We start from the raw sequence: 25469 nt of genomic DNA, 5'->3' as shown, positions 1-25469 counted from the left end.
AGGTTGCTGTTAATTCTAAAGATTTTAGACATCCATCAGTGAACAATGAAAACATTGCACACCCTGTGCACTCATTGTATTCTATTCCTAAAACAAAGTTAACTTAAAACTGATTTTACCAGAACTGTATACTCTACGAGTTTTTGGAAATAATCCAAGTTCAGCCCGACCAGTTATTCAGATCAAATATTTGAGCCGTCATTGGTGTTTTTACTTTTAACTGGGAATAACATGAATACACAAGAAGAAAATTGTTCCATTTCAACCCAATGTAGTTGCAAAAAAGGTTACATTCTCACAACAATAAGTACACTGCTCAAGGGGGAGTTTCTTTAAGAAATGTCTTGTCCGAAAAACTGAGAATAGTATTACTGTTTCTAAAATACTTTCGCATTTCCCACATTATTGCCACAATTAAAATGGATATGGCTCCAGAGATTAATACATTATATTTGTATCAGTTATCATGGAAATTATAATCTAGTGCTCAATTTAATTACAATTTAATTGTAATTATTGGTTTGTTAAACTCATTTTCTTATGTCTTAATTACACTTTCAGTTTAAGTGCTCTTTTATGTAAACGTTTTTGCTCTGGAATTTTTATACTCCCTTTATCCCTCCATGTTATTGAAATGAGCATTGTTCCGATGATGGAGAGAGAATCAACACAATAAATTACATTCCCTCCATTTTTGTTTTTATTCCCAAGAATCTGCTGCACATTGAAAGCCTGTTAAAATTTGACAAAAATGTTATTTGATTGATTTCGGTTACCTTTTTCTTTAACAAAACGCTACCAGTTTCCCACAACATCTAGGAAAATACCACATTCTTGATAACCTGGGAAATTTTCAAAGCCGGGCACAAACTCCAGTTTTAAGCAAACTCTTACTGGGAAAAATGTAGGTCAATGATTTATCGCATTGCATTCTAGTTAATAAGTGTTACGGGTTCTTTTGGTCTTGGTTTCATTACGAAAAAATATTCCCTGCCCTCATGGTCTTTTGGACAAGACCTTGAAAGAAAAAGCAGTTCAAGTTAATTCAGAGAAATGTTAGAAAGTCCTCTCCAATTTTTATTCAGTGAAAAAGACTTCCCCCACCCCCCCAAAAAAGAAGAAATCACTAAATCATGCTAATAAAAGTCTACTTGGCCCTTGTGACTAGATACAGAGAGAACTTAAAAGTTCCCCATTATATAATTAGACCTGTATTATTTGAACAATACTTCCTTTTTTAACAAGCATATTTTATTTTTATTGCAATTTATTGACAAAAGCAGAATAGGCTTGTATCCATTTCAAGTTGACCATTCCTTGAAAGGTAAAAAAAAAGATAAGTCATATAACGAATTATATTCACAAAGTGAAATTAAGAATTTCAGGATTCTGTGATTCTTCGTTCTTCCCGGGACATAGTTAGCCTTATTTTATAGCTCTGATATTCTTAGTACAAAAATGTACAAAATAGTACAAAAACGACAGTTTGACCTTTACGCCTTTCTTCAAAGGCTGATCCTCTTCTCAGAAGAGCAGCTGGGTGAATATTTCTGCCATTCTATCACAAGTAACAGGTCACTTGGTCTTCATCTCCTCTGAATGAGATGCTAACACTATAACTGTGCACCATGTAGATCATACCGCTCATTTCTCAGGGTGTCCAGCTACAAACAGCAAGTGATGAGTCGTTGACCAACCAGGGAGCTTCTGTTCGTCAACACTGCTTCAGATATTAAAGCAGATTCTAACTCTGTTTCCTTTGGGCTGTAATTTTTGGTTTTCAATATGTGCCAGGAGATTGTTTCTTATTGATACTATAGAGTACCAAATGATTTCAATTAGATAAAGTAATTTCACCATGAAATGGGCTTTTGAGCTGGGAGTTTTCCCTTTAGGAAGTGTAGACCTGAAGCTATGTGAGTAAACTGTTACTCTTATCATTTTAGTACAAAAGTGAAATCTGAAAACCTCTTTCCTGAGTATGAGTATGAGATTTGCCATTGAAGGATTGTTTTTATATATCTTTTTTATAACACCATGATAATCTCAAAATCACTGTACACTTTCTGTGTAACCCAGTGGTTACCTGAAGCACCAATAACTTCTCAACAGTAAAAGGTTGTGTTTAAAAAGCTTCTTTGGTAAACAATATGTCCTTGTGATTCTGACATAACATGTAGACTGCGAGTAGCTACAAATTATTCAAGAAAACGTAAGTTTTTAGAATGGCAAGAATGGAAAGTCAACCAGTCGCTGGAAGAGGGGGCGCTGTGAGAATTGTATCTTCTGTTATCTGGCTAAAATAAAGAGAGCTCAGCCACTCATCCTGGGAAAACTGACAGAGAAAGAGAGAAACTTTTTCTTCCTCTCATGCTATTGTGCCTTGGCTTCAGCTGAAATAAAGGCCTGGTGCTCATGCAACATTGCACCGGTTTTCCACCCACAATTACCAACCAATTCTGTGTAAACATCTGCACTAAATAGGCCTTAGGTTTAAAATCTTTATTTTCATAGCCTTAATTACAGAATAATGTTGTTTAAGAAAGAGTTGGTTTTAAGTTTTAAGAAAGCATTGAGCTTGAAACCAGGACTTTTTTTATTTGTTATTTCGAGCTCATTTAATTAAGTGACCTTGGTTCACTGATTTTCCGTCCTGCCAGCAACTTCTGATGAATTTCTAAATATTTCCACACTTTTCACTGTATATGCAAACCCCCTGTTTGCCTTTCTATTGTTTTACTTCATTGTTTAGAAAATGACTTTATGGAGGTAACATAAACACATCAATGTCTTGCACATATCTGTTCTTCAACATCGTTACCACTTGTCACTATAAAGAACATGCTTTTTATAATAAGAAATAATTCCTTAAACTCGCTTTTCTGGACACTCCACTCAAAGACCTTTACTGGGGATCCCCTCCACCACCACCAGTGTGCAGCCCCACCTGGATGACGTGACGGCAGCCAGAGTGCGCCAGTACACTCACCACACACCAGCTGTCTGTGGGGAGGAGAGCAGAGTAATAAAGCCAGTTCAGAGATGGGGATTATTAGGAGACCAGGATTGGTAAAGGCGATGAGGAAATTTGGCCAGGACCTCAGATTTATGTCTCCTCCAAAGGACTATAAAATTATCTCTGTTATAGTGGGAACTTGTCTATATTATGTTGCTTTCACCAGATGTCTATCCAGTCCTAGAGACTTTCTAAATCAGAAGCAATCATGGAAGAGTATTCAGTAAATTCACACTTACAATTCTCTGGCGTCCAATTGTTTCTAAATCTGTGTATGAGGAAACATGAAACTGAATGTCATGCTGTGATCTGTCAAGGGGAACTTGTCTATACTGACAACAGAGAATCAGAATGTTTACACACTGACCCAGTTATGCAATTAAGAAAGTGGTTGACAAAAATAAAAAAGACATGACTTCTACTTTAAGTGACTGATTTCTGTGTTTTACTGTGTCAAGTGTTTACAGTTTGTGGTTGTACTGAATAGCCAAAGGCAATCATACTGATACTACAACACTGCCATCTAAAATCAATTTGCAATGACTTATTGTTTCTGTTACGTAATTTCAGGAAAAGGTCTGATAGAAACTCCAAATGTAACTATTCTCTATAGAGTAGAATAGAAGGCTTTGTTGCCATATGTACATATACAATCAAATTCCTATTTGCGCCAATCTCTCAGGATATGCACAATACAGCAGACTACACAGTACGACAGACAGCACCACACAATGTAGACAGTACATTACAAAATGGTACATGATAAATAGTGATAGTATGTACAGTCAATAAACAAACAAAACCACAAATACATGGTAGAGAACAATAAACATGTGGTAGTGAACAAAAATATATGGTAGTCCAAGTCAAAAGTGCACAGTGCAGAGCTGCAGTGAGTTCGGAGGCACTGCACAGATAGCAGTTTATGATGAACCCTGGGTAGAAGCTGTCCTTAATCCTAGTGGTCCATGCTTAAATGGCATGCTACTGCCTGCCAGAGCAACTTCAACAGATGTTAATTAGAGCAGGGAAGGTAGTGGTTATTGGGGCTCCTCTGGAAAATTAAACCTTTCCTAACCACTTGTGTGCAGGAGATCAATCTGCCCCCAGGAATTCCCATCAAAGGGCGGACTCCTTATTTCTGAAACTCCTCTGGAATCAAAACAAGCTGGGGTGCTCTGAGGTCACATAATTCCGTTCAATTGAATTTGGATAAAAGTTTAAATGATCTATGTGGGTGCATATATGTTATATTGTTTGTACATATAGATTTGAACTTAATTTTAAGTGAACAAAAAAGTCTGAATGTGATCAAAATGCACGACATTTAAAAAGGGACAGTGAAGCCAATTGTGTGTCACTGATTTTCAACACAGGGAAGGCAGTGGTTGGAACCAGACAGGTCCATCAACAGAAAGGACCTTCGTCTTAAGCAATGAAACTACAAAGGGACAGTCCCAGAGGCAGAAGGCAAAGAACAACACACTGGTCAGAATGCCAGTCTGCTGTAGGGCTCACACACACATGGCATGGGGGCAACTCAGAGACGCCATTGAAATGTTCCAGACATTGTGTAAAGGTTAACTGGGAGGGGTGAGGTGGGGAGAAGGGACATATACATCCCACACAGAAGATAGCCCAGTAACGAATCGAACCCACAACCCAGAAACTATGAGGCACCAGAGTAAACCAAGCCACCCAATTCTATAACACCTATTATATAGTCTTTCCTATAGCCTATTATATAGCTTTCTTCCACTACAAGGTTTCAGTCCCCCCACAAAACTGTAAGATTTTAATCTGTCTAATATTGTCTGTTTAGAGAGAATAATAAAAAATATTTGAGAAAGTTTTAGAGGGGGTTACCTCACCCACCTTTACACCCTGGTGGTCTAGTTTGAGGTTTCAGTGTGAAGTAAAAAATAAGAAAGCCTCATAACCTTTAAAGAAAAGGTTAAATAACACTCCGAATTTCTTTGCTGACATGGACGCAGTCCACACAGAATTCCCATCCACCTTCTGATTTCATTTGGTCTTAATTATATTTTAATCATTGTGTCAAACAGAAAACAAGAAATGAAATGACCCTGAAGTGGTAAGGCTAGGAATTGTTTCGAGAGCTTTTTTAGTTTAGTGCTATTGTTGATGCCTGCATAAAACCTGTATCTGAATGGTTTAACGTAATATATTTTCTTACTTTCGCATTTAGGATAACATAATTACACGGGCATGAAGGACAGACCGAGAAGTGATAGTTCACCTATTCTTCAAATGTCTTGATACAATTTTAAATTCATTTTAAGCTTATGTTGGCAATCCCAAAAGTATTGTATACAACATTTTTCCATTGACGTTTTGCATGCAGATAGCCTGTAAAAATATATTTTAAGTAATTAAGTAATCTGCAGTTAGGGCTTCTAAATGTCTTGGTGTAATACGCAGAGCTCAGTTATACCTGTAATCCGTTACGCGCAACCGAAAAATATTTTTATGCGGGTACCTTCACCTGGAGAACCTTATTTGAACTGGCTTTCATTTTTTAGCCATTAGGTTTTCTGAAGAATATGATGTTACTGCATATCGAATATTTGTGTCTCGTTTTGATTTCAGCGTCTGACCTCATCTTCTAAAATAGGCGCCTCCCCCTTAATTCTACATCGTAGGTATGGAATCCAACTTGGGGAAAAAAAAGGAAGTCAAAATCATGTAAATTATTTCTTTGGATTTTCCCCAGGACAAAAGTGAGTTGGAGCTACAGTATAAATTTCGACGGGCAAATTATGGCAGGAACACAGAGCACACTCCTGAAAGCCAGCGAACTAGCTGTCTGTCCTTGCTTAGGAGCTCAACCACTTGACTTTTTCCAGACATGCTGAAGGTACGTTCATAAGGAAAACCAGGGCGCTTTACACCATTATTCTCTGACATACGGACATTGTGGTCAAGCTTTCTTTTAAACTTTAACAAGAAGTGCGGCTCTTTGCGTTGGTTTTCTATTATACAAGACTGTATATATTATTTTTTTCTTTATTGCAGATCCTGGTTCTCTTGGCCGTGACACAATTGTGTTTGACGGAAGGGCATCGCTGCTACGCAAAAGGGGACCTGGAGAAACATTACAGGAGTTTCGTAGGACGGATGGAATTGGAACGGTACCCACCGTATTACATGGTCAGGGAGCTGGAAAGAAACCCAGGGAACACGCATGAGGATTGCCCGAACTACCGCGTTAAGCGTCCGATGGGGGATCATAGTCGCCGCTCCATCTCCCCCTGGCGGTACAGGTAAGGACACTGCCTTTCCTTATTCCTCAAGGTGCGCTATGCGTCTCCAGCAGAGAAGGGATAAGAGCCGATTCCACTTTGCAGACTTAGTTAGGTTGCAGCTGTGAGATTAGAATCGAATGATGTGATTAAGCACATGGGTGGAGATGAAACCATCTAAGCCTAGCGTCAACATTTTAAAATTCCCAGCTATGTAAACAAGTTTAAAATAGGTGCTAAAACCAAGGCAGGAAATACGTACTGTACAGCAGTTCAGGGATGTGCGTGTGTTTTGGTTGATGTTAAGAAAAGCGTTGGTTGCTTGATGAAAATAAGGCAAGCGATTTATGCGGCGGTTTTCTCTAACGGCGTTTTCTCTTGTTCCCATTTTGCTGTCTGGTGAAGAATCCATGTGGATGAAAACAGATTCCCGAAAAAACTGGCCTACGCCGAGTGCTTGTGCTCGGGATGCATCGATCCTAAGGACGGGACGGAGAATCTATCCATGAACTCTGTCCCTGTGGAGCAGACCATGATGGTTTTGAAAAGGATAGATTGCCCGCATCGCAAGTCGAACGAGAGGAAGTATACCTACGTTGTGGAATATATAAAAGTCCCAGTGGCTTGCACATGTGTAATACCCAAGACCCATTCTTAGCCTCTTATAGAGGATAATTGTGTCTTTTAACTCTCATTGTAGTGACATGAGTCACATATATACGTGTTGTGTTTGTTTTAAAATGCACTCTTGTTATTGTAAGTGATAACATGAACCGAGTTGCTTATATTGATAAGCTCCGTAAGGCATGTTTTTACATGAATTCGAGATTTATATGGAGTCGTTATTTATTTTATTTATGTATTTATTTAGCTATTTATTTTTATTCATTCATAACTGTCCTCATTTGTGATTTAAGGCAGTAGAGGTTATTTATTGTACTTATCAGATTACGTAAACACATTTGTTAGCATTGAACTGACTTTATTTCTCATTATAGTATAAAACATTCAATATTTAAGAATGTTCGAAAGAGCACTACTAGGCGTAATGTAAACTAGTACAACTATGAAACGACCGATGAAAATATGCGTTGGGAAACTAATCTGATTTTTGTATACATATCATTTAACAAGACGAACATAAAAAATGCATTTGTTATTATTTGTAATACCTTTGTATGGCTGTTCAGGTTAAAATAAACTACTGGTGTCAATTCATTAACCTCGTTACATTTTTTCCTTGTCGGTTTTCAGTCTTGTTCTGCTTTAAGTGAAATACTGCTCTCACACGCTGAGTAACAAGTCAGTTTTAAAACCTTATTATATCAACAATACAAACAAGAACATATATAACATATCAATAGTAACGAGAGCTCCTTACAGCTCTTCGCCATACTCGTCATTAAGGTTGGACGAGGATGGGCTCATCATGGGAAGGTATCGTGACGTCTTTTCAGTGCGACGCGAAAGTGTTGTTGATTTGCATGGGACTCCTACCCACGTAACTTAACAGAGATGTTGGTGAAACTCCTGGAGGCTCTTGATATTCTTATTAAACCTGTTGCAGGTCAGTGAGATGTTACGCGTGTTGAACAGTATTGTGAGTTTTTGTTGCCGCAAAAGTTGTCTTGTTTCATCCGTTGTCTCCCCGTTAGCTGTGCATACCCAAGTTATGGACACTGGAAAGCGAAACTTTCTCCAGAATATAATAATAATAATAATAATAATAATTGCTTACACTTATATAGCGCTTTTCTGGACACTCCACTCAAAGCGCTTTACAGGTAATGGGGATCACCTCCACCACCACCAATGTGCAGCCCCACCTGGATGATGCGACGGCAGCCATAGTGCGCCAGAACGCTCACCTCACATCAGCTATCAGTGGGGAGGAGAGCAGAGTAATGAAGCCAATTCATAGATGGATAATATGAACGATATGATTCGCTATTTCGTGTTACTGTAGCACAGGTTCGTTTTCATATGTTTTAAAATCTTAGGTGGGGGCTTTGCTGCCCTTGCGTTTGAATAGTTTGGTCAGTAGAGCCGTCATATTAAGATAGTCACAGTAACCATGTGTTTTGTAGGGGTGCTCTAAGCGTCTTTGAGTAGGTTCAGTTTGAAGGTTTTAAAGTGTAGCTGTTAGTAATCCATCGAAACTCTTCCGCTAAAAATAAAAAAAAAATAACAACGCATTTTGTACAATAATTAAATGGTAATAGAACATTACTATATGAAAATAATAGAACCCCGTATATGAAAATACCTCCATCAGGTATACGCCTTTATGGCACAAGGTGTGAGGGACATAGGAACTCGTTTGTCACCTCAGATTTCAGAATTCAATAATGTAAATGCATTGTTGCTTCCTGAGGTATTGTTTTTGTTGTACTAGTGTGTCTTAAGCGTGCTCTTATTTCATACTTTTTGTCGGTTAAATCAAAACTTTTATCTCATGATTAAGACTATGTAGTTTATTTTAAGATCTAATGCATTTGGATTTCTCTGGAATTTTCATAATTAACTCGTTATAATGAATGAAATATAGCGATCGCGAAAACGAAAACAATTACTCTGCGACGTTTTTGAAGATGTGCAGGTTTTTGCATTATTTTCTTTTCTGATTTCGAAATCATTTTGTGCAATTAAGGTTTTTTTAAATCACAGATAAAACACTGAATCTGAAGGCATCGCCTGACAGTAATGACGTTTTTTTGGAACTCTTTGTATGACTATTTTCAGCTAGATACGTTGCTGCTTAGTGTTGCACAACCTAGCCTTAGTTTTACAGAACAAACGTTGATTTCGTTTCTCTTCCTTAAATAGATACAATGCAGGGTTTCCCACAATTTTATACAGGCGGGCCGCCTGGCTTGACAAATGTGTGAACAATGACAAATTATGCACAATATCGAAATTCTGTTTTCATGGGAATACCTCACAAGATCCTTTGGCGACCAGCAGTCACGATGGTATATAATCGCATAGCGTTTGTGGAATACTTGTATCACGCATAGGGAGCGAAACACACGGCCTCACACCTTGGACTAAAAATCTCACGCATTTATATCATGGTTAAAAATGTGTTTTTTTTTTAATAAAAGTAAGGAATGTACAATTTTTAAATTGTTATAGAGTCTTGCGATCCCCTTAATAAAGCAATGTGTTTTTGTATGTGAATAAAATAAACCATTAATTCAAATAGTATGTAATCGCAATTTTCGACGTAGAATCCCATGCAATGAAAATCATAGCTACTGTATGTTTGTAAGATGTACAAGACAAAACAGGGTTTCCTCACAGCTCAGTCATAGAGTCACAAATACCATGTCGCCTGGTCGCTGGCCACTTAATTTTTTTAAAGTAAAAGATTTATTGGCTCGATGAGCTCAAACAGTAAACAGCGCCTCAGTAGCAAAAACCACCAAATAATGGCCTTTTGCATCCAGAAATAAAATAAATAAAAATATATTTAATCTGTAAATCACATCATGACCTGAATGTAAAGGTCAAACCTTTGTGTTTATGTTGGTGTATTTACAGTATGTATGGAAGTGTTGCTAGCAAAGCAAAACTGACCTCCATCATCAAGCTGTTGGCATTTTAAATAGCAAGGCGATTCGGGCACACAGCTCTTCCACAGACAGCTTCATGGGCAGCGTATTACTCTGATGATCCCTATGTAATCAAAGCTGTTGTTGTTGTGGTCAAACATCTTGTTCAGGATAATACTGTTTAGTTACAATAATATGATGGTTGGTAAGCTCGTGCAGTATTCTAGGTGTTGGATATATACAGTATGAAGTGGGGGTGGAGGTTATTCCTATGCTTTTTCCTGTGGGCAGCCCTGCATGTCCTGTGGAAAAAAATACTCCAACCACCTGAAAAGACCTTTTATATTTGTTTGGTTTTTGTCATGGATCGGGTGTCTGTGTCTGTGTGGTAAGGTCACAAGACGTGATTGTTGGTCTCTGAAGAAGAGACGGATGATCCTCGGTCTATATGACATTTTTAATTACCTCATTGTGTTAATTTCCGGACAGAGGCTATGGGGCTGGGTATGACTGATCATGTGGAAGATCTGGAGAACAGTAGTGACCACCCAGTTCCCCAGGCGAGGCACAAACCAGAAGGTTTAATAGGTCACTTCTAATTCTCTGTTTCTAAACCCGGAGTACAACTTCCATTTTGACCAGATAAGCAGGTGGTTTGTATGATGAAGTAGAGAGACAGTCTGAAATTAAAACAGAAGTCCTGCAGCTGTCAAGCATATGGCTAGTCATTTCATGTGTAAAAAAACAAAATGATCAAAACACACGGCAAGGGTGGACTACTGTAAGACTTCAAAGGAACAAGTAATAGGTTTATTCCATGCTGAAAAAAAGAAGAAAGAGAACACAACTTTTGGCCGTTGAGCCTTCTTCAGGTTCTCTTTCTTCTTTTTTTCAGCATGGAATAAACCTATTACTTGTTCCTTTGCAGCCTACGCATGCTGACGCAGCGCCCCACCTGAACTACTGTAAGATTTGTTTGTTGTACTCTAAAATGAGAGTTGACAGTTGTCGTTTCAGATTTTGTAGAATGATTTTCCATGTCATTGTTTTTGAGCAGATGATAAACTGCTACGTAAAACATTTAGAAAAAAAGTTTTTTTAATTACCAAGAGTTTTAAGGTCTCAAATGAAGTGCCTTTCCTGTAAAAACATTAGCAGCTTTGTTTGCCATGTGAATGTATTTTATTCATTTCAATGTCATAATTTTTTAGTTGCCCTAAATATAATTTGTGAAGCAGAAGATATGTGTCAGTGTTCTTTAATGGACCAGGGATATTTGAACAACTTTTTTTTTTCTCTTCAGAGTCTGGCATCAGCGATGTGCATACAACAGAAAAGGAGGCCTTGCTGAGAACTCTGCAGGCCAACATTGTGCTTCTGGGTGAGAGGCTTCGCAGTGACCCTGCGTGCCAAGAGCTTGGCCGCCTCAGGTCTCAGGTGACAGAAGAGGCGAGCTGGTGTGAAAGCTCACAGGATGTCACCTGGAACTTCGTGCTGGAGTGCCTGGTGCTTCTGCAGAGCCTCAAGCGCTGCCTCACCAGACTCTTGGAGTCGTTCAATCCCACAAAGCCTAACTCGAGGACCCCTGAGGCTGCCCCTCCTTTGCCTCCTGATGTCTTGAGCATTGCGCAGCAGAAGACGGTTTGCTGCGCCTTGCAGTTTGTGGTCACCCTGGGCATCTGCCCCTACCTTTTGCCCGGGGTTGGCGTCCCTCTGAGCCGGCGCTCTGCCTTCGGAGCGGCTGTGGAGAGCGCGCTGCAACGAGACGTCCCCCCCGACGGCACGCGCAGGCTGTTCGTGTCCTGCACCGCGCTGTTGGAGGTGGCTGAACTCTGCTCACTGGGCACCATGCTCTTCACCCGTCACTTGGGTGATATCCTGGCTGGGCTGTGCCAGCTGGGATATTGCCCCAGCAGGTCTAAGGCCGAGCTGGCTGTTGTCACTGAGCAAGGAAAGGTAATGTCGGTCAGTATATTATTTCATTTTTGACGTTCATGTATCGTGGAGTATTTCACACGCTGAATAAATTCTACACAAAACCCTTACTATTGGTGAATTTGCAATGGGCTTTGCTGCACCTTGACCCACACGGTGTAAAGGCATTTTGTTGCTGCGCTCTTGGGATACTTCTACATTAAGCACTGTCTGACATTTCAGTATTAATCGCTACTTTTAATCCTGGCACCTCAAAAAAAGTGAGCAATAATGCAGCAAAAGTGATTGAGAGGCTGAAAGGGAAAAGAAGTGACAAAGAATGTTGAATTATTGGTTAAGAAATCTACAGCATTCATGAGATTACTGTACAGTATTTCAATAAAAATAAATAAAAAGGAAAGGATAGTTTTGCTGCACTTTTATCTAATGTGTCATGTGATTCACAATTCCCACAGCAGAGAATGAAATAATCCCAAAACAAATCCATTGAAGTATTTTAATTCCAGTAAAATTCCAACAATGCCGTTTAAGAGGCTTAACATGACTTTTACATAGTACACATGTAGATTTTATTATTACATAAATATAAATATTAATCACTCGTTTATTGACATTATTACATTGCAATAATGTCATTGTTAAAGTGTGGTTGATTTGTAAACCGTAGGTAAATTACTTAAGGCTCATTTGTAAATAAAAATAGAAGGCAGGGAAGCAGAGTGCCAATTTAGATTCCAAAAAGACAGACACCTTTAGCTAGAAGAGAATTTAGTTGCTGTGAGACAGAAATTATCATGTAAACCGTTGATTTACAAGCTAATCATTAATTGTCATTATAATTATATCAGTTAACAAAGTTCAGAAACGAAAGTGCATCTTTAGATGATTTCCTTTCAGTTGGCATCATCTAAAAGATCTTAATGTTTTTAGATCTATACTGTAAGTTGCCTTTTATTGATTGTTGAAAATAGTTATCTGGAGCACTGATCTGCAATAGTTATCTGGAGTGCCTCTGGGTCAAATACTAGCTGTTCTCGGTTTGATCAGTCGTAGGAGCCATGAACAACTGATCACAGAAGGTGATATTAATTCAGGAGTGATGTAAAAATAATCAAAACAGATAAGTTATTATTCATGCTGATAGTCATTGGAGACGTCTCTGTTCTGGCACCAGCTGATTTAAGATGGCTTTGGGGACCCAGGATTTTAACAAAGTGATAATACAAGACAGTTGACCACCCCTGTACTAGTTCATAAAAAGAAAATGGAAATCCACTAGATAAAATCCTAATTTGGTCAGGCTAAGTTCCTAACAGCTATCCTCTGCAATGACAGTTGTACTTTGTGAAGTTATTTTTCAGACAGTTCCACTAGAGGGTACTGTTATACACTAGTATAAAGATGTCAGTCATTTTGTATTAAGCAAATACGTATATCACCTAAGCAATCAATTAATGTTTACAGTTGAACTGTATTTGAAATGCATTTGCCATCGCGCATAAATTATTATCTTTTTGTAGTGTTGTAGTGTTGAAAGTTTAGGTATCGCATTTGCATTTGCAAATTTATGATTTCAGTGGCGTGGAGTCATTTGCATTTGTATCTGAATGCATTTGGCCTCATGACTGATGCTAATAAAGTTTTCAGAGTTGATCAAAATGTGCTTCCCTAGAGACTGAGTGCAGTAATTTGCATTGGCCATTTATGATTCTTTCATAGAATTGCCAATATTGTGCCAGCATTAATAGAACGTTTTTACTAATATTCAAAGGTTTTTAGTTAATAAATGCTCTTTTCTGTATTGTATTTTTAAATGCTTCCATTAATCTTAGAGATGAGGCAACATTTATCCTTTTCAAGGGTCGCATCTATAAATTATTTACAATGATTTTTGGTTCTCAAAAAGGGATACAGGGACCCAAGGGGATTTTCAGAGGTCTCTTAGGATAAAAATAAGCTTTTTTCTCCAGGGTTTAGTAAATTATGCTAAAGAAACTGTATATTGCAGTAGATCTGGTGTAGTAATTCTCACAAGTATATTGTTTAGGATGCTGTTTCTTAACAGGATCTGCACTGATGTTAACAACTGCAATCCTTAATCTTACCACTAGAAGGCATGAGAGGAAAGGAAAGGTGAAGAATCAGAAAAGGACAGCACCAGCTAGATTGTACAGATTGTACAGTATATGTGCTAAAAACACGAACAAAGATGCAAACTCATGCAAGGATGCAAAAACATAGGTGCCATGGTTCGAAACGTGTGTTTTCCTTGTAGTTCTGATTTTCTGTTAAAAAATGTTCTTGTGTTACAGGGAGTTAGTATGGAAGAACGCAGGAATTGTAAAAGAGCACTACAGGGGCTTCTGGGAAAAGTTTACCAGCCAATCATCATTAAGGAGCTCCTGATCCTGCAAGGTGGCCCAAAACAAGTAAGTGTTTGGATTTTGGCAGGACGAGCTGGAAAGATGAAACCCGAAAGTCTGTGAAACAAAAAAAGATGTCTATCCTGCTCTTTCTTAAAATATATCATTTAAAGTTTAATTTTGACAAATAGAAAACAATTATTGCTTCAAATGGAGAAGCTCCTGGACAGATTGCAACAGCAATCAGCAGGGTCTAATTGACTTTAGAACAAAAGTTAAGAAATATTCACCCATTCAAGTCATACTGTCACACAAAGATATATAAGTTATTGAACTTTGCTGCTAGTATCATATAGGCAACTGATGTACATAAACACACTAAACCTACAGTATTACTTATTTATTGAACTAATTAATGATGAATTAATTATTTAATAATAAGAAAAGATACTGAGGACGATTCTTTAAGAAGGTCTCAGCCATGATGGTGTGGATTGTTGTACAGTTTTCATTACCTTCATATCTCAAATATTGTTAGCAAGACTTTTCCCACTAAACATTAGAACAAACTTCACTCACCCATGATTTCAGATGTTTCCATTTTACACTTTTTTTTAAAGATCACTTTTTGGCCATATACAATTTCTAGTATTAGGAATTTGTCTTTTCGCATACCCCAACTTGCAACTCGCATACTCCATGAGACACACAGACAGGGAGAGAAGCTTGGCGTCAGAGCGCAGGGTCAGCCATTTAAACAGCGCCCCTGGAGCAGCTGGGGTTAAGGCCCTTGCTCAGGGGCCCAATGGAGTAGGTTTCCTCTGCCAGCCGTGGGTTACAAACCGGCAACCTTCCAGCCACAGGCGCAGATCCTTAGACACAGAAATATCTTCTCTCATTTAAAGTGGTAGACCTGAGAGTTGCCATGTCAATGTGAGTGCAGTGAATTTATTACCCTCCTTCTCAGAACAACTGGGTAAATCAGTGCTTATCTGAAGCTGATTTACATTATGCTCTTGAGTGCACATTCGTAGGGCCCATTCCTGAGAATGTCCTTTACCTTACACATTTTTTCTAATGAGGCTTTTACGCCAGTGGGACTCTTTGTGGGAGCGCTGTACATTTCTTAAGGATTTGTCATAGCTTAACAGTGTTCTGACTACTTGCAAAACCAAATCATCTAATCAACTAAAGTTATTTTAACTGATTACCGTTTATTTGTATATCTTTGCATATCCAAATGCTGTCGTTTAAAGGAAAACTAAAACTAAAGCCTTTAAAATAAAAATGTTTCACTGGAATTATTTTCATGCTAAATGCATTCGCCAAAGGTTTCCCTTTCTTCTTCATTACTGTTCCCACCCCTTGTTGTGCTGAATTTGGGCCCATTCAACCATTTTCATCAGAGATACATGACTCATAAGTGCTGTTACTGTAAACATTAAGCCTTAGTTGGAAAGTATGTTAATAGTGTGAAGTTACATACGTGTGCTAACCGTATAGTGGGCGTGTAAACACATTTTTGTAATGAATGCCTTCCAGCATTGAAGGTGTGCCCATTTGGTTAATATGTTTATGGTAAACTGAAATGCACAGTACAATTACATTTAGTTTTCAGGCTAACAGAAAGGCCATTATGGTTCATATTTTGTCTGGGGAGCAATTATTTTGACAAGTAATCTTAATATTGAATGAGTCAACCCGTTGGTTTAAAATGTCTGTGGTTTGAGGTGCTTTTGGAATTTGAGCAGACACCTTTGCTATATCAGATGACATTGAGTTATCTGATAGATCAGCACCTGCTGCTGAATCTTCAGCTATATGTATGTGTAGATTGTGTGCATGCATACCGTTTTACATGCCTGCACTATATATATATATCCTGTACTGAGCTGAAGGAATGTTCTTGGAGAAAGAGGTTTGTTCTTGTTAGATTATGACTACAGCATGGTGAGACTATGCTGCAGCTTAGGGTGAATTTGAAATTTTGCATCTTCCATGCCTCCCGGGTGAAGCTGAGAGCTGTGTTGTGCTGTTTGTTAACGTTCTTTGAACGCTGCCTTTCCGCAGGTGAAGCAGAGTCCCGGAGGTGTCTCCAAGCAGGCCTTGGCGCAGGCTCCCGCTTGGCTAAGACGCCTCTGTGGGCAGCTGCTTTCTGAGAGGCTCATGCAGCCCAGTGGAGTTCAGGCCATAGTCCGAGGGATTCTAGAAGGAGCTGGAGGTAAGGTGGCCGCAGGGTTATGGCAGCTAACGTTGACATATAGTTTGAATCATGACATTTCGAGACGTTGAGGTAGCACTACTTTCAAACAGCTTTTGGGTCCAGGGTTTGAGTCCATCCTAGGGTGGAGGTTGCATGTTCACCCTGTGATTTCCTATTGAGAACACAAACAGTTATGTGCTCTCAGTCCTGCCTTGCAACGTATGCTTCTGGGATGCACTTCAGAGTTTTCTGGTTTCTACGTTTTGGATAAAATTGATGCCATGTGTAAGTTGTATGAATGTGTCGTTTCAAACAGTCATGGTCTTGGGTCAAAAATCCCAATTGTACACCATAGGATCCAAACAAGTCACTTGCAAAGGTGCCTTTCTGTTTTTTTTCTAGACTGATGAAAACTTCCACTGAACTCTGAGTTTGAAATTTGTGAGTGATGTGAGGGGTTTGATTTTTTTATTTATTGCGGCCTCAAAATTATTTTGCTACTGAGAAAAGCACTGAGAGAAAATATTGCTCCAAATGTGTGCTTGTTTCGAGGACATGACTGAGTCACTTAATGTAACAGAACAGCTAACAGTGTCAGTTAACTTAACAGAACAGCAGCTGCACATGGCATCTTAATTTATTTTTTTTAAGATTTTGAGATCTGGGTGAAACTTTTATATGTACAGTGTCAAAATGTATTCACTTATGTTGTTCAGAATTGGATTTCAGTCATTTCTTGTTTTAAACCACACAATTTGAAATGATCATTTTTCATTTATCAGTTCTGATTAGCTCAGCATGCAGAGGTGAGGACATTGGGTGTCTTCTTCAGAAATGTATACTTGTTGGATCCATCTTCCATTTATCATCCCGTGGGACTCGGACTACCTATTGGAGAGCTAACAGTGATTGCAGGAGGGAGGCAGTTCTCATTGACAACAGTGCAAGCCCACAGGGACCTAGCAGGATCCAGAATTGGTTGTTCAGAGGAAGGCCAAGGATACTCTGGCTGACTCAAGCTCATCCAGCTTTGGTGCTGTACTGAAATTTGTGCACCCCTTCTTGGGGAATGCAGGTCACGGTTTGATTATTACATTGCCCAGACTAGAAACAGAGATGCTGGGACCTCAGGCACTCTTCTCACTTTGCCACACAAGTGTCTTTGCTGGCTGATTCTTGTATGGAGTCAACAGTATGTGTCATACATTTTAATTGAATTTCACATTCAGCTGTTGTGAATGTCCTTAGGCTGTCTTCTGAGTCACACTAGCCTTTACTGTTCAATAACTGGGTTTTATAAAAGCCATGAAAAGTGAACATTTAATAAGGTTATATGTAGTTTTTAGTTTTATAATCACTTGTGATTGAAGTCTAAGTTTAGTCACTTTTCAGATGAAAGCAGTGTGGCTAATCTCTCAACAGTGCTGAAACAGAAATGTTATAAGCCTGTTGAACAGGGAGAATAATCTGCTGAATGCGTTTTTATGAAAGAATGGAAAAATGAAGATATCGGGTTGTGTTCCAGAATTACTGTTTTTCCCTTCAAAGGAGAAGACAGTTTCTACAAATCAAATGCATCTTGTTTTACAGGGATTACCTCTTCCCAGTGGTCCTGTTTTTTTTCATCTCCGCTTATTTGAAGCACACTTTTTTTGTAAGCTGTCTTGTAATGCATTTTTATCTATGAAGTCACTAAATGTATTTTGTTTTATAGTGCTAGATATCAAGGCAGAAAAGAATCAAGATCTGCAATAAAGTTAGAAAGATAAATGCAGTTGAGTGCCAGCACTGCACAGACATCTGATGATATACTGTAAGTCAGTAACAACAGAGACAGAGTAATGTATTACTTTGAAATTGTATTTCAGAACTGTGCCTATTTTCTTCCTCCACAGCGGGGTCAGATGGGGGAAGGGAAGCAGACTGGAGAAAGTGTGACACAGTGGCCAGGATCCTGTCCACCTGCCCCCAGCAGTCTCTGTCTGCAGATGAGTACTACCGACTGGTGTGCCCCCAGGTGCCAAAACAAACTGAAATAGGCCGTTCTGCGGCTCTTAGTTAAAAGACATAAATGAGAATGTTATAGCTGCACTGTATTTTGTTTAACCAGACTTAAAGATCCAAATGATTTGTAGAACAGAACTGATCTGAAAATTTGAACTCTGTGGGAGAGTTAAAGAGTCTAAATAAATTGCTGAAGAGCACACCCTTTAACAGAATAATGTATAGAGCCCTCCTTCACTGACTATGATCCTGAGGCCTTTAACAGCAGGATTTGAAAAGAGCAGATGATGAGATTTCTGGTTTATTGCAGCTGAATTGTTTTTCGGAGGCTGTTTAATAGGCTATAGCAGTTAGTCTTAGCATTCAGTTTACTGGTACAACCAATGAAGTAGTAGACTAGGCATCCATATTTTCTGTCTTGCTTTACGACTGAAGTTTATGAGAGAAGGTTTTGATAATATTAGTTGTATCTTAGTGTAGTGCAGTATAGGTTGTGATCATTTGCAAAAATTGGTCTTACGGAAAAAAGCACAACTTGGTTGTGTTTTGCCAATGCAAAAACTGTGACAGCTTGTTGAGATGCTTTTTATTTTTCTTTTTGTCTTTGAGCCAGCATTTTAGTATTTACTTGTAATTTTGGAATTACAAGCTTTCTCTCTTGGTGCTTGGCTGGCTAGGTCCTGGAGCTTCTTCACATGCAAGCTAAGCTGACAGCCTTGCAGTTCCAGCGTGTGGCGACCACCACAGTGCTCACCATGGTCCAGGAGCAGCCCCAGCTTGCAGAGAAGTACCTCCTTGCCCACCTCCTGAACCCCCTGGTCAGCTGCCTGAGCCTCACAGGTAAAAGCTAAGAACAGCACTTTGGAGTTCTTGGGATATTCATGCAGTTTCCTGGCAAAGATTATATCATAAAACTATCTAAAATAAGACATTCACAGCAAATTAAAAAAAAAGTGACTTGGCACAAAAAAGATACTTTTGTGAGGGATCAGCTCTCCTCTTGAGCCAAGCAATAAAGACAGCAGATGCAGCAAATAAAAGTTCCCAAAATTAACCAAGGTAAATTATTTTTAGAGCTGTTTGTTGCTGACTTGACTCTACAGTTAGCTGACTTAATTATTCACAAGCAAGGGTTTTTATTTAAAAGATGTGGTTTGCCTAATTATAAAGACTGTAAGCAAGGGCTTTTCCTGCCCTGTGTTTTAATGTGTATTGACTTTCTTTAAAAGCAAAGGTCCCTCTGGGGCTCTCTGGTTTCATAGAGAAATATATCACATTCCACAGAAGTACTGTTGAATGAGAATTGTAAATGATCTAAGTGGTATTTATTGAAGAGTTAGAAGGATCAGATCATGATTTAAATTAATTGGAATTTAATTGTGGGGTCTGAGGAGAATTAAAAAGATAGTCAAACACCTCAACTGTTTGAAAGTGAATGTTTTTAAAGTACAAATTATTCCGACACCAGGTGAGTTCTCCCCTTCTTTTTTGACTATTAGACAATAATTGTGGCACACCAGTTGTGGAGGAGTCTGACCTGACCCGATGCATTGAAGATATTTATAAGGTAAACCCAAAGCAAACATTTCTAATAAAACATTGTAGTTTTTGCCCTAGTGCTGACATCGTGTACTCAAGTTGAGCCTGGAAAGTCTCGTGGTGCTCAGTGGTAGTGTCTTTTTGTCTTTTTTAGCATGATGAAGGGAAGACCACAGAGATTAAATAATATCAAGGTGTAAAAAAATACTGCTGCTTTCACAAAGTCGATTCCAGTTAATTTGCTTGACCACTTCAGCTTTCTCCAAAACAGTGCTCGTGGTGCTGCATTGTTGATAAATTCGGTACTCGTTTCTAAACAGTTGATTTGCAAAAACCTTTTTGCAACATCCGTGTTGCAACATGCAGCTTATATATTTGTTGTCCCTGTTCTTTTAAGCTACATATTTCCAAATGAGGTGTTAAAAAATTGACAAGAATTAATGTATTTTGGTGCTAATCTTCTGTGCTGCTTTGTACTGCATAGTCAGGTACAAAAAAGGTTAATTTGCTAGATTATTTGTTCTTTAAAAAAATACTCACCGTGCTTTTGGTGGTTAATAAAAGATTTCTCCAGCCCACAGATGACTTACTGAGTGCTATTTCTGTTACAGGAACATGAGCCAAAAGAATATCAATACGGCTTGTAGCACAAATTTACTGGCTTGAGTTCAAGCTCTCTGTATAAAGATGCTGAAATCTCTAATCCCTTTTTGTTGTTCCTATGCCATGTTTTCTGTTATACAAATTGTTTGAGGGGTCTTGGAACAGAATATCTCAGAGGAAACTTCTTTTCAGTTTGTGGTATGGAAATATCTTATGCTTAACCCAGGAAAAGTACTGTATATTCAGAACCATCCATGTGAGTGAATAACTACTATTTAGTTGTAACTGATGCGACAGAATGAAATTAAATTACTTGGCTATGCAACATGGCATGTTTAAAGGTGGCCTAACAGTGGAAGTTTAGTTTGAGCTTATTTCTTTACATGATAATGATATGAACATTTTTGTGTAATTGTGCCTTAATACTATTGAGGCAACATGATAGCTGGAAGTTTATAAACTCGTTATTTTGTATATATATTTTATATATATAGTATAAACAATAGTCGTTTTAAAGTTGTGGTCTGAAAAATGTTTGGCGTGCCCTTCCTTTTTTCCCTTCATTCAATTTTGAACTATTTTTTCACGTCTCTGCCCACGTGAACCGTTCTTGTACTGCCTTGTACTGCACAGCGAGACTGAGGAAGTGCAGACAAGCTCCTCTGCCCCACCCACCTATCAGTACAGTGTCTCTCACTAATGTGCCTGCAGGAACGTGAGAGATCACACGAGTCTCTCTAGTGATTAATCCCAGGCCTTCCCTGGTGGCAGTGTGGTTCTTCACCACTGCCTGTAGCCAAATAAGTAATTACCTTGTCTAATTGGCTACTTTTTAGACAACTTAAAAGTGATTTCCTTTATCAAACCATACAACTACACTGCAAAGCACTCCTTCGTTAGTTAAATTCACATAAATATGCCTGATCCTGTTAATTATTTAGACAGGATTATCGGAGGTGAACTCGAGCTATCATTTTTTACCCTAATGCAAGCACTTGGAGATTGAGCTGCATTTTATTAATCATGATGGCATGTCTGTTTAAGGTTAATTAAAATGAAAATGTGTATAATTCAGTGCTTCCTTCACCAGAGATGTAAGCCAGGGGCATTAATTATGGGGTGTCCGCTTTAGCTTAATTATACTGTGATCATGTATTATTCAGATGCTTGCACATTTGGATTTTTGATTTTGGTTCCATATCTCTTAGGTTTGTGTTGTTGGGAATAGACCCCTTCCGGCTCTGATGATGTCCCTTGGAAGTGTTATTCCTGTAATTTTTTCTCTGTATTGTTTTACCAAACAAAATGCATCTCATTTACGGTAAGCTGCATTCTCTTTTTTATTCTAAATAGAGTCTGTGAATCTGCAGTTGTTGGCTTTTGTTGGATTCAATTAAAAGTAAACCGGAAAAATACACATACTACTGTGTGCTGTTTTGGGAATTACAGTTTTTCTCGTCCAAAGAACGTAATTGTTAGTCCAAAGCACTCTGTGTGACTACCACTGTAGTAGCGTTGTAAAGTTATTGAGTGTGGCATGACTAATTTATTTGCCCCAATCATCCCCAGTGTCCAATACCCCCTTGTTGAAGGAAGGATCAAAAGTAAAATAATGAGGTGTAGTTGGTTAATAAATATTGGACTTTTTTTCTATATACCTTTTTTATAATTCTGTATCTTTTGGTACCAGGAAGCTGTAAGATAAGGCTTAATCCTTTTATTGATATGCACTCACTGTCCAGAATAGTAGGAACTCCCAGTTAAACGGAATGGACTCTTTCTGTGGCGAGTGTAGTTCACCAAAGGAGCTTCCCTGGCCAGAACAAACCTCAGATCTAAATCCTTCTGACAACTGGTAACAACTGGGGCATTTTCAGTTCAGTCCCACACACTGTTCCAGCCTTCAACATAGCTTCAGTTGTAGTGACACTGCTGAATAACACCAACTAGAATAAGATGCACCTGGGCTGTAAAAACGTGTGAAAGAGATTTTGTTCTAGCTGTTCTTGCAGTGCGTTATTCAACGGGGGTTCCTAATATTGTTTTATGTTAACTGTAAACGGAGATGGGGTCCTTACATTGTGGTACAGCAGTGCTGTGAAAGAAAAGAGGTCATAAAGAATACTGACATTTGAAAAGAATAGTCCTTCTGTGTATGCGATTTCAGTCTTAGATGTGTTTGGCCCACGTCTGTTGAAACTCCTGTCCTCTAATGTTCTTGAAGCTCCCCCTGTCATGAGATCCTGCTGTGGTACTTCTCTAAAACGACGGACTCTGTCGTGGCAATTTCTTCACTGGAGCAGCTGAGTGGTTGGAACAGGCAGCCGGGAAACGAGCCTCCTCTGTACCAGTTCTCTCCCGGGAGTGAAGGGGGAGCTGTGGTCGGCCTGCGAGAGCCTATCTGGTAAACGACAGCATTGCGATACGTACTGCCCATGGTGTCTCCATGCCACTGCATTACCATACAAGTTCATTACTTTCACATGGCTCGCATAAACATGTGTTTTAGGGCTGTTGAATAGGGAAATTAGATTTCACTTGGCATTTGTTTATAGCTGCATATATACAATATACAATATATACAGTATATATAATGTCGCAAAGTTGTAGTCATATCAGCCATTTAAGTTCTGAGTCTGAATGTGAAGAAGTCCATTATGTAGAGTCTGAGGTTGGGAAATGAGACACCGGCCGATGTGGAGTTTGGTTGAAACAGGACTGTCGTTTTGCTCAGCGATGAAGAAGAGGCCTTGTACGAGAAGGTGTCCTCTGAGCAGTGGCGAGTGGAGTGCTTCGTGGACCTGCTGGCCAGCCTACAGGGCAGCAGTCTGCCTGGGGACTACTTCATCGAGCTGCTGAAGGTACCGTGCTGCTTGGGTGGAAATTCTCTGAAGTAGACATCTGCAGCTCTTGTCCTCTAAGGCCACAAAGTCCTCCATCTTGCAAGAGAATGTTATAACTCAGTTTGAACTAATTTGCTTAATTGGATCAGTTGCACAGTTTAAAGAAAGTCTTAAGACATTAATGCTTAAAAGAGACCTATTGCTTAAAGAATAGCTTGGCTCAGTCTCAATGCCAGGAAATGAGTACTTCTGCTCTAAAGTATGGGCTAATGATTTAGCTTACATTGTTTCTGTTCACTTCATAATTTCATTAAAAACAAAAGAATAATGATTATTTCCCCTGCCCAACTTTTCCTTTCACCACGTTGCTAGATATCAGTTGAAAGTTTGAAATCATCAGCATCTACAATGTAGTAAAATCTTTCACTTGTCTTATGGGTGTACAGATAATTGCTTCATTTCTTTATTTCTATTGGTTGTTTCTTAGTTTTCCTGTGTTTGGACTTAGCAGTGTTTGTTTCAAGAGCAGTGTACTCTTGGGAATAAATTAATTCATGAATCGCATTTAAGATGTTCAGCTTTTTAGTCTGTTCTTAAAACTTCTAGGACAGTGGGGAACACAACTGTAGCTTTTTTGTCTTTTTTTACACATAATACACTTTTAAAACAAGTTCAGAAAATGCGTGTTTTTGAAAGGAAGAGAAATAGGAAAATCAGGTAATTTCAAAAGAAGTCACTTTCTCCAAGAGTGTTTATGACACTTAATTCAAGCTGGCTTTACTCTAAATGTAAAGGCAGAAGTGAGGTGTCTTCTCAGCTGACATTACTTGGGAATATTAGTTGTGAAAACACATCTTTTCACAGAGTAAATGATAATTATAAACAATACCTCATTCTCTCAGCACAAAGTCTTTCTGTATTTCTAATGACTGTAAGGTACTTAAAAATGATGAGCAAATAATGATAGCTTAGCAAACTGTTATCACCTTAATCACAGCACCAGCATGTTTCTCATGTACTTTAAATCATACCTTTTCCCTAGTTCCCTCTGTGGTCTTTCGCCACATTCAGAAATTCAGAAAGAGATGCAACCTCTTATTACCTGGGGTGACTAGGAGACAGTCGTATTGAGGGAAAAAGACATGGAATAAACAATGCTGGGTACAATCAGTAATTAAAACTCTACAAATTATATTTAAATAGTCGCAGGAGCCCAATCCCAACAGTCTTCTTGTTTACATTTAAAGCACAGTTATGTCTGGTGTTTTTCAAAGTGTCCTTTTCCCCTCTTTTCATTTACCTTTCTAGCAAACTCAGAAAAGTGTTGACAGAGAAATTTGTCAATCTAATTTGATCAAACAATTTTTTTTCTGTTTATGTGTCATAAACGTAGTCATTTAAGACAAATGAATTACTTAAGTAATACAGAGATTTCAGTATCTCAAATTTTCCTCATATCTGGACACAAGATAAGCTTGGAAAATTGACTCCATCACAAGTTATTTTCTATGAACTTCTTCATTTAAATCTTTAAAATTGGGGCATTCTACTTTGTCTTCCAGGAGCTACAATAATATTTTCAAATTGCATTTTTTGCTAATTCAAATCTGCCATTTCAATATGCATGCTTCCTTTGATAAAACAACAAATTGTGGTTTATGAAATAAATAAATTAAATGAATGAAACCAATCTGAAAGGAAAGTAGCGAATGTGGATCTGTCTTTCCTGTAGTCATAATTCAGGCTGTTCTGAAGAGTTTATTAATTTGTTTTTTAATGCAATCTCAGTCCATCGAATACACCAATGGACGTAACTTATAACACTTAGCAGCAGCATCAAATGGAGAAGATGGAAAAGAATGGTAGTGTTACAGATCACATTTGGGACTGGGTAGATATCATTAGTGGATCATTATATGCTGCATTCCAGTTAGTCCTTCTCCTTTTCGGCTGGTAAAGTTAGAGCATGTGAGCTGAGATGATAGTTACACCAGTCAACAGAGGCTTGGCAGTGATACTGTAAAAGCCAATTACATAAAATGCGTTGCTTAAGACCTGTTTCACTAATCACTAGGATTGAGATGACGGCTGCAGACTTGAGCAGCACTCTGATGTCATCGTATTTTAACCCTAATCCCTTTTTATT

At 38.6% G+C, this 25469-nt stretch overlaps 2 protein-coding genes across 5 annotated transcripts in view; both read left to right on the top strand.

Annotated features, from left to right (window-relative positions):
* The first annotated feature begins 5435 nt into the window (after nucleotides 1-5435).
* il17c (interleukin 17c) lies at nucleotides 5436-7497 on the top strand. The gene is made up of 3 exons (XM_088614001.1): nucleotides 5436-5894; nucleotides 6053-6300; nucleotides 6685-7497. The coding sequence occupies exons 1-3, from the start codon at nucleotides 5886-5888 to the stop codon at nucleotides 6935-6937; spliced, it is 510 nt and encodes a 169-aa protein (XP_088470127.1). The 5' UTR covers nucleotides 5436-5885; the 3' UTR covers nucleotides 6938-7497.
* A 237-nt stretch (nucleotides 7498-7734) lies between these two features.
* Nucleotides 7735-25469, top strand: part of tango6 (transport and golgi organization 6 homolog (Drosophila)) — a 41921-nt gene continuing 24186 nt past the window's right edge. The window contains exons 1-11 of one of the 4 annotated variants that reach the window (XM_088613455.1): nucleotides 7735-7846; nucleotides 11137-11798; nucleotides 14081-14197; nucleotides 16202-16352; nucleotides 17117-17140; nucleotides 18230-18351; nucleotides 19016-19178; nucleotides 19838-19905; nucleotides 21689-21801; nucleotides 22705-22884; nucleotides 23215-23341. In XM_088613455.1, the coding sequence (XP_088469581.1) occupies nucleotides 7795-7846; nucleotides 11137-11798; nucleotides 14081-14197; nucleotides 16202-16352; nucleotides 17117-17140; nucleotides 18230-18351; nucleotides 19016-19178; nucleotides 19838-19905; nucleotides 21689-21801; nucleotides 22705-22884; nucleotides 23215-23341 (1779 nt within the window). In that variant the 5' untranslated portion in view covers nucleotides 7735-7794. Of the gene's footprint in view, nucleotides 7847-11136; nucleotides 11799-14080; nucleotides 14198-16201; nucleotides 16353-17116; nucleotides 17141-18202; nucleotides 18352-19015; nucleotides 19179-19837; nucleotides 19906-21688; nucleotides 21802-22704; nucleotides 22885-23214; nucleotides 23342-25469 lie in introns of all 4 variants that reach the window. The other 3 variants (XM_088613456.1, XM_088613457.1, XM_088613454.1) reach the window with 3 other exon arrangements.

Source organism: Lepisosteus platostomus, chromosome 20 (assembly GCF_059453375.1).
Source record: "Lepisosteus platostomus isolate fLepPlt1 chromosome 20, fLepPlt1.hap1, whole genome shotgun sequence".
Classification (NCBI taxonomy): Eukaryota; Metazoa; Chordata; class Actinopteri; order Semionotiformes; family Lepisosteidae; genus Lepisosteus; species Lepisosteus platostomus.
Note: the sequence above shows the minus strand (reverse complement) of the source record. Positions and strands in the feature narration are given on the sequence as shown.

What these genes read in the sequence shown, in the direction of transcription:
- il17c (XM_088614001.1), top strand. An exon ending in ATCTCCCCCTGGCGGTACAG is followed by an intron (nt 6,301 to 6,684) that starts GTAAGGACACTG and finishes TGTCTGGTGAAG; the next exon opens with AATCCATGTGGATGAAAACA.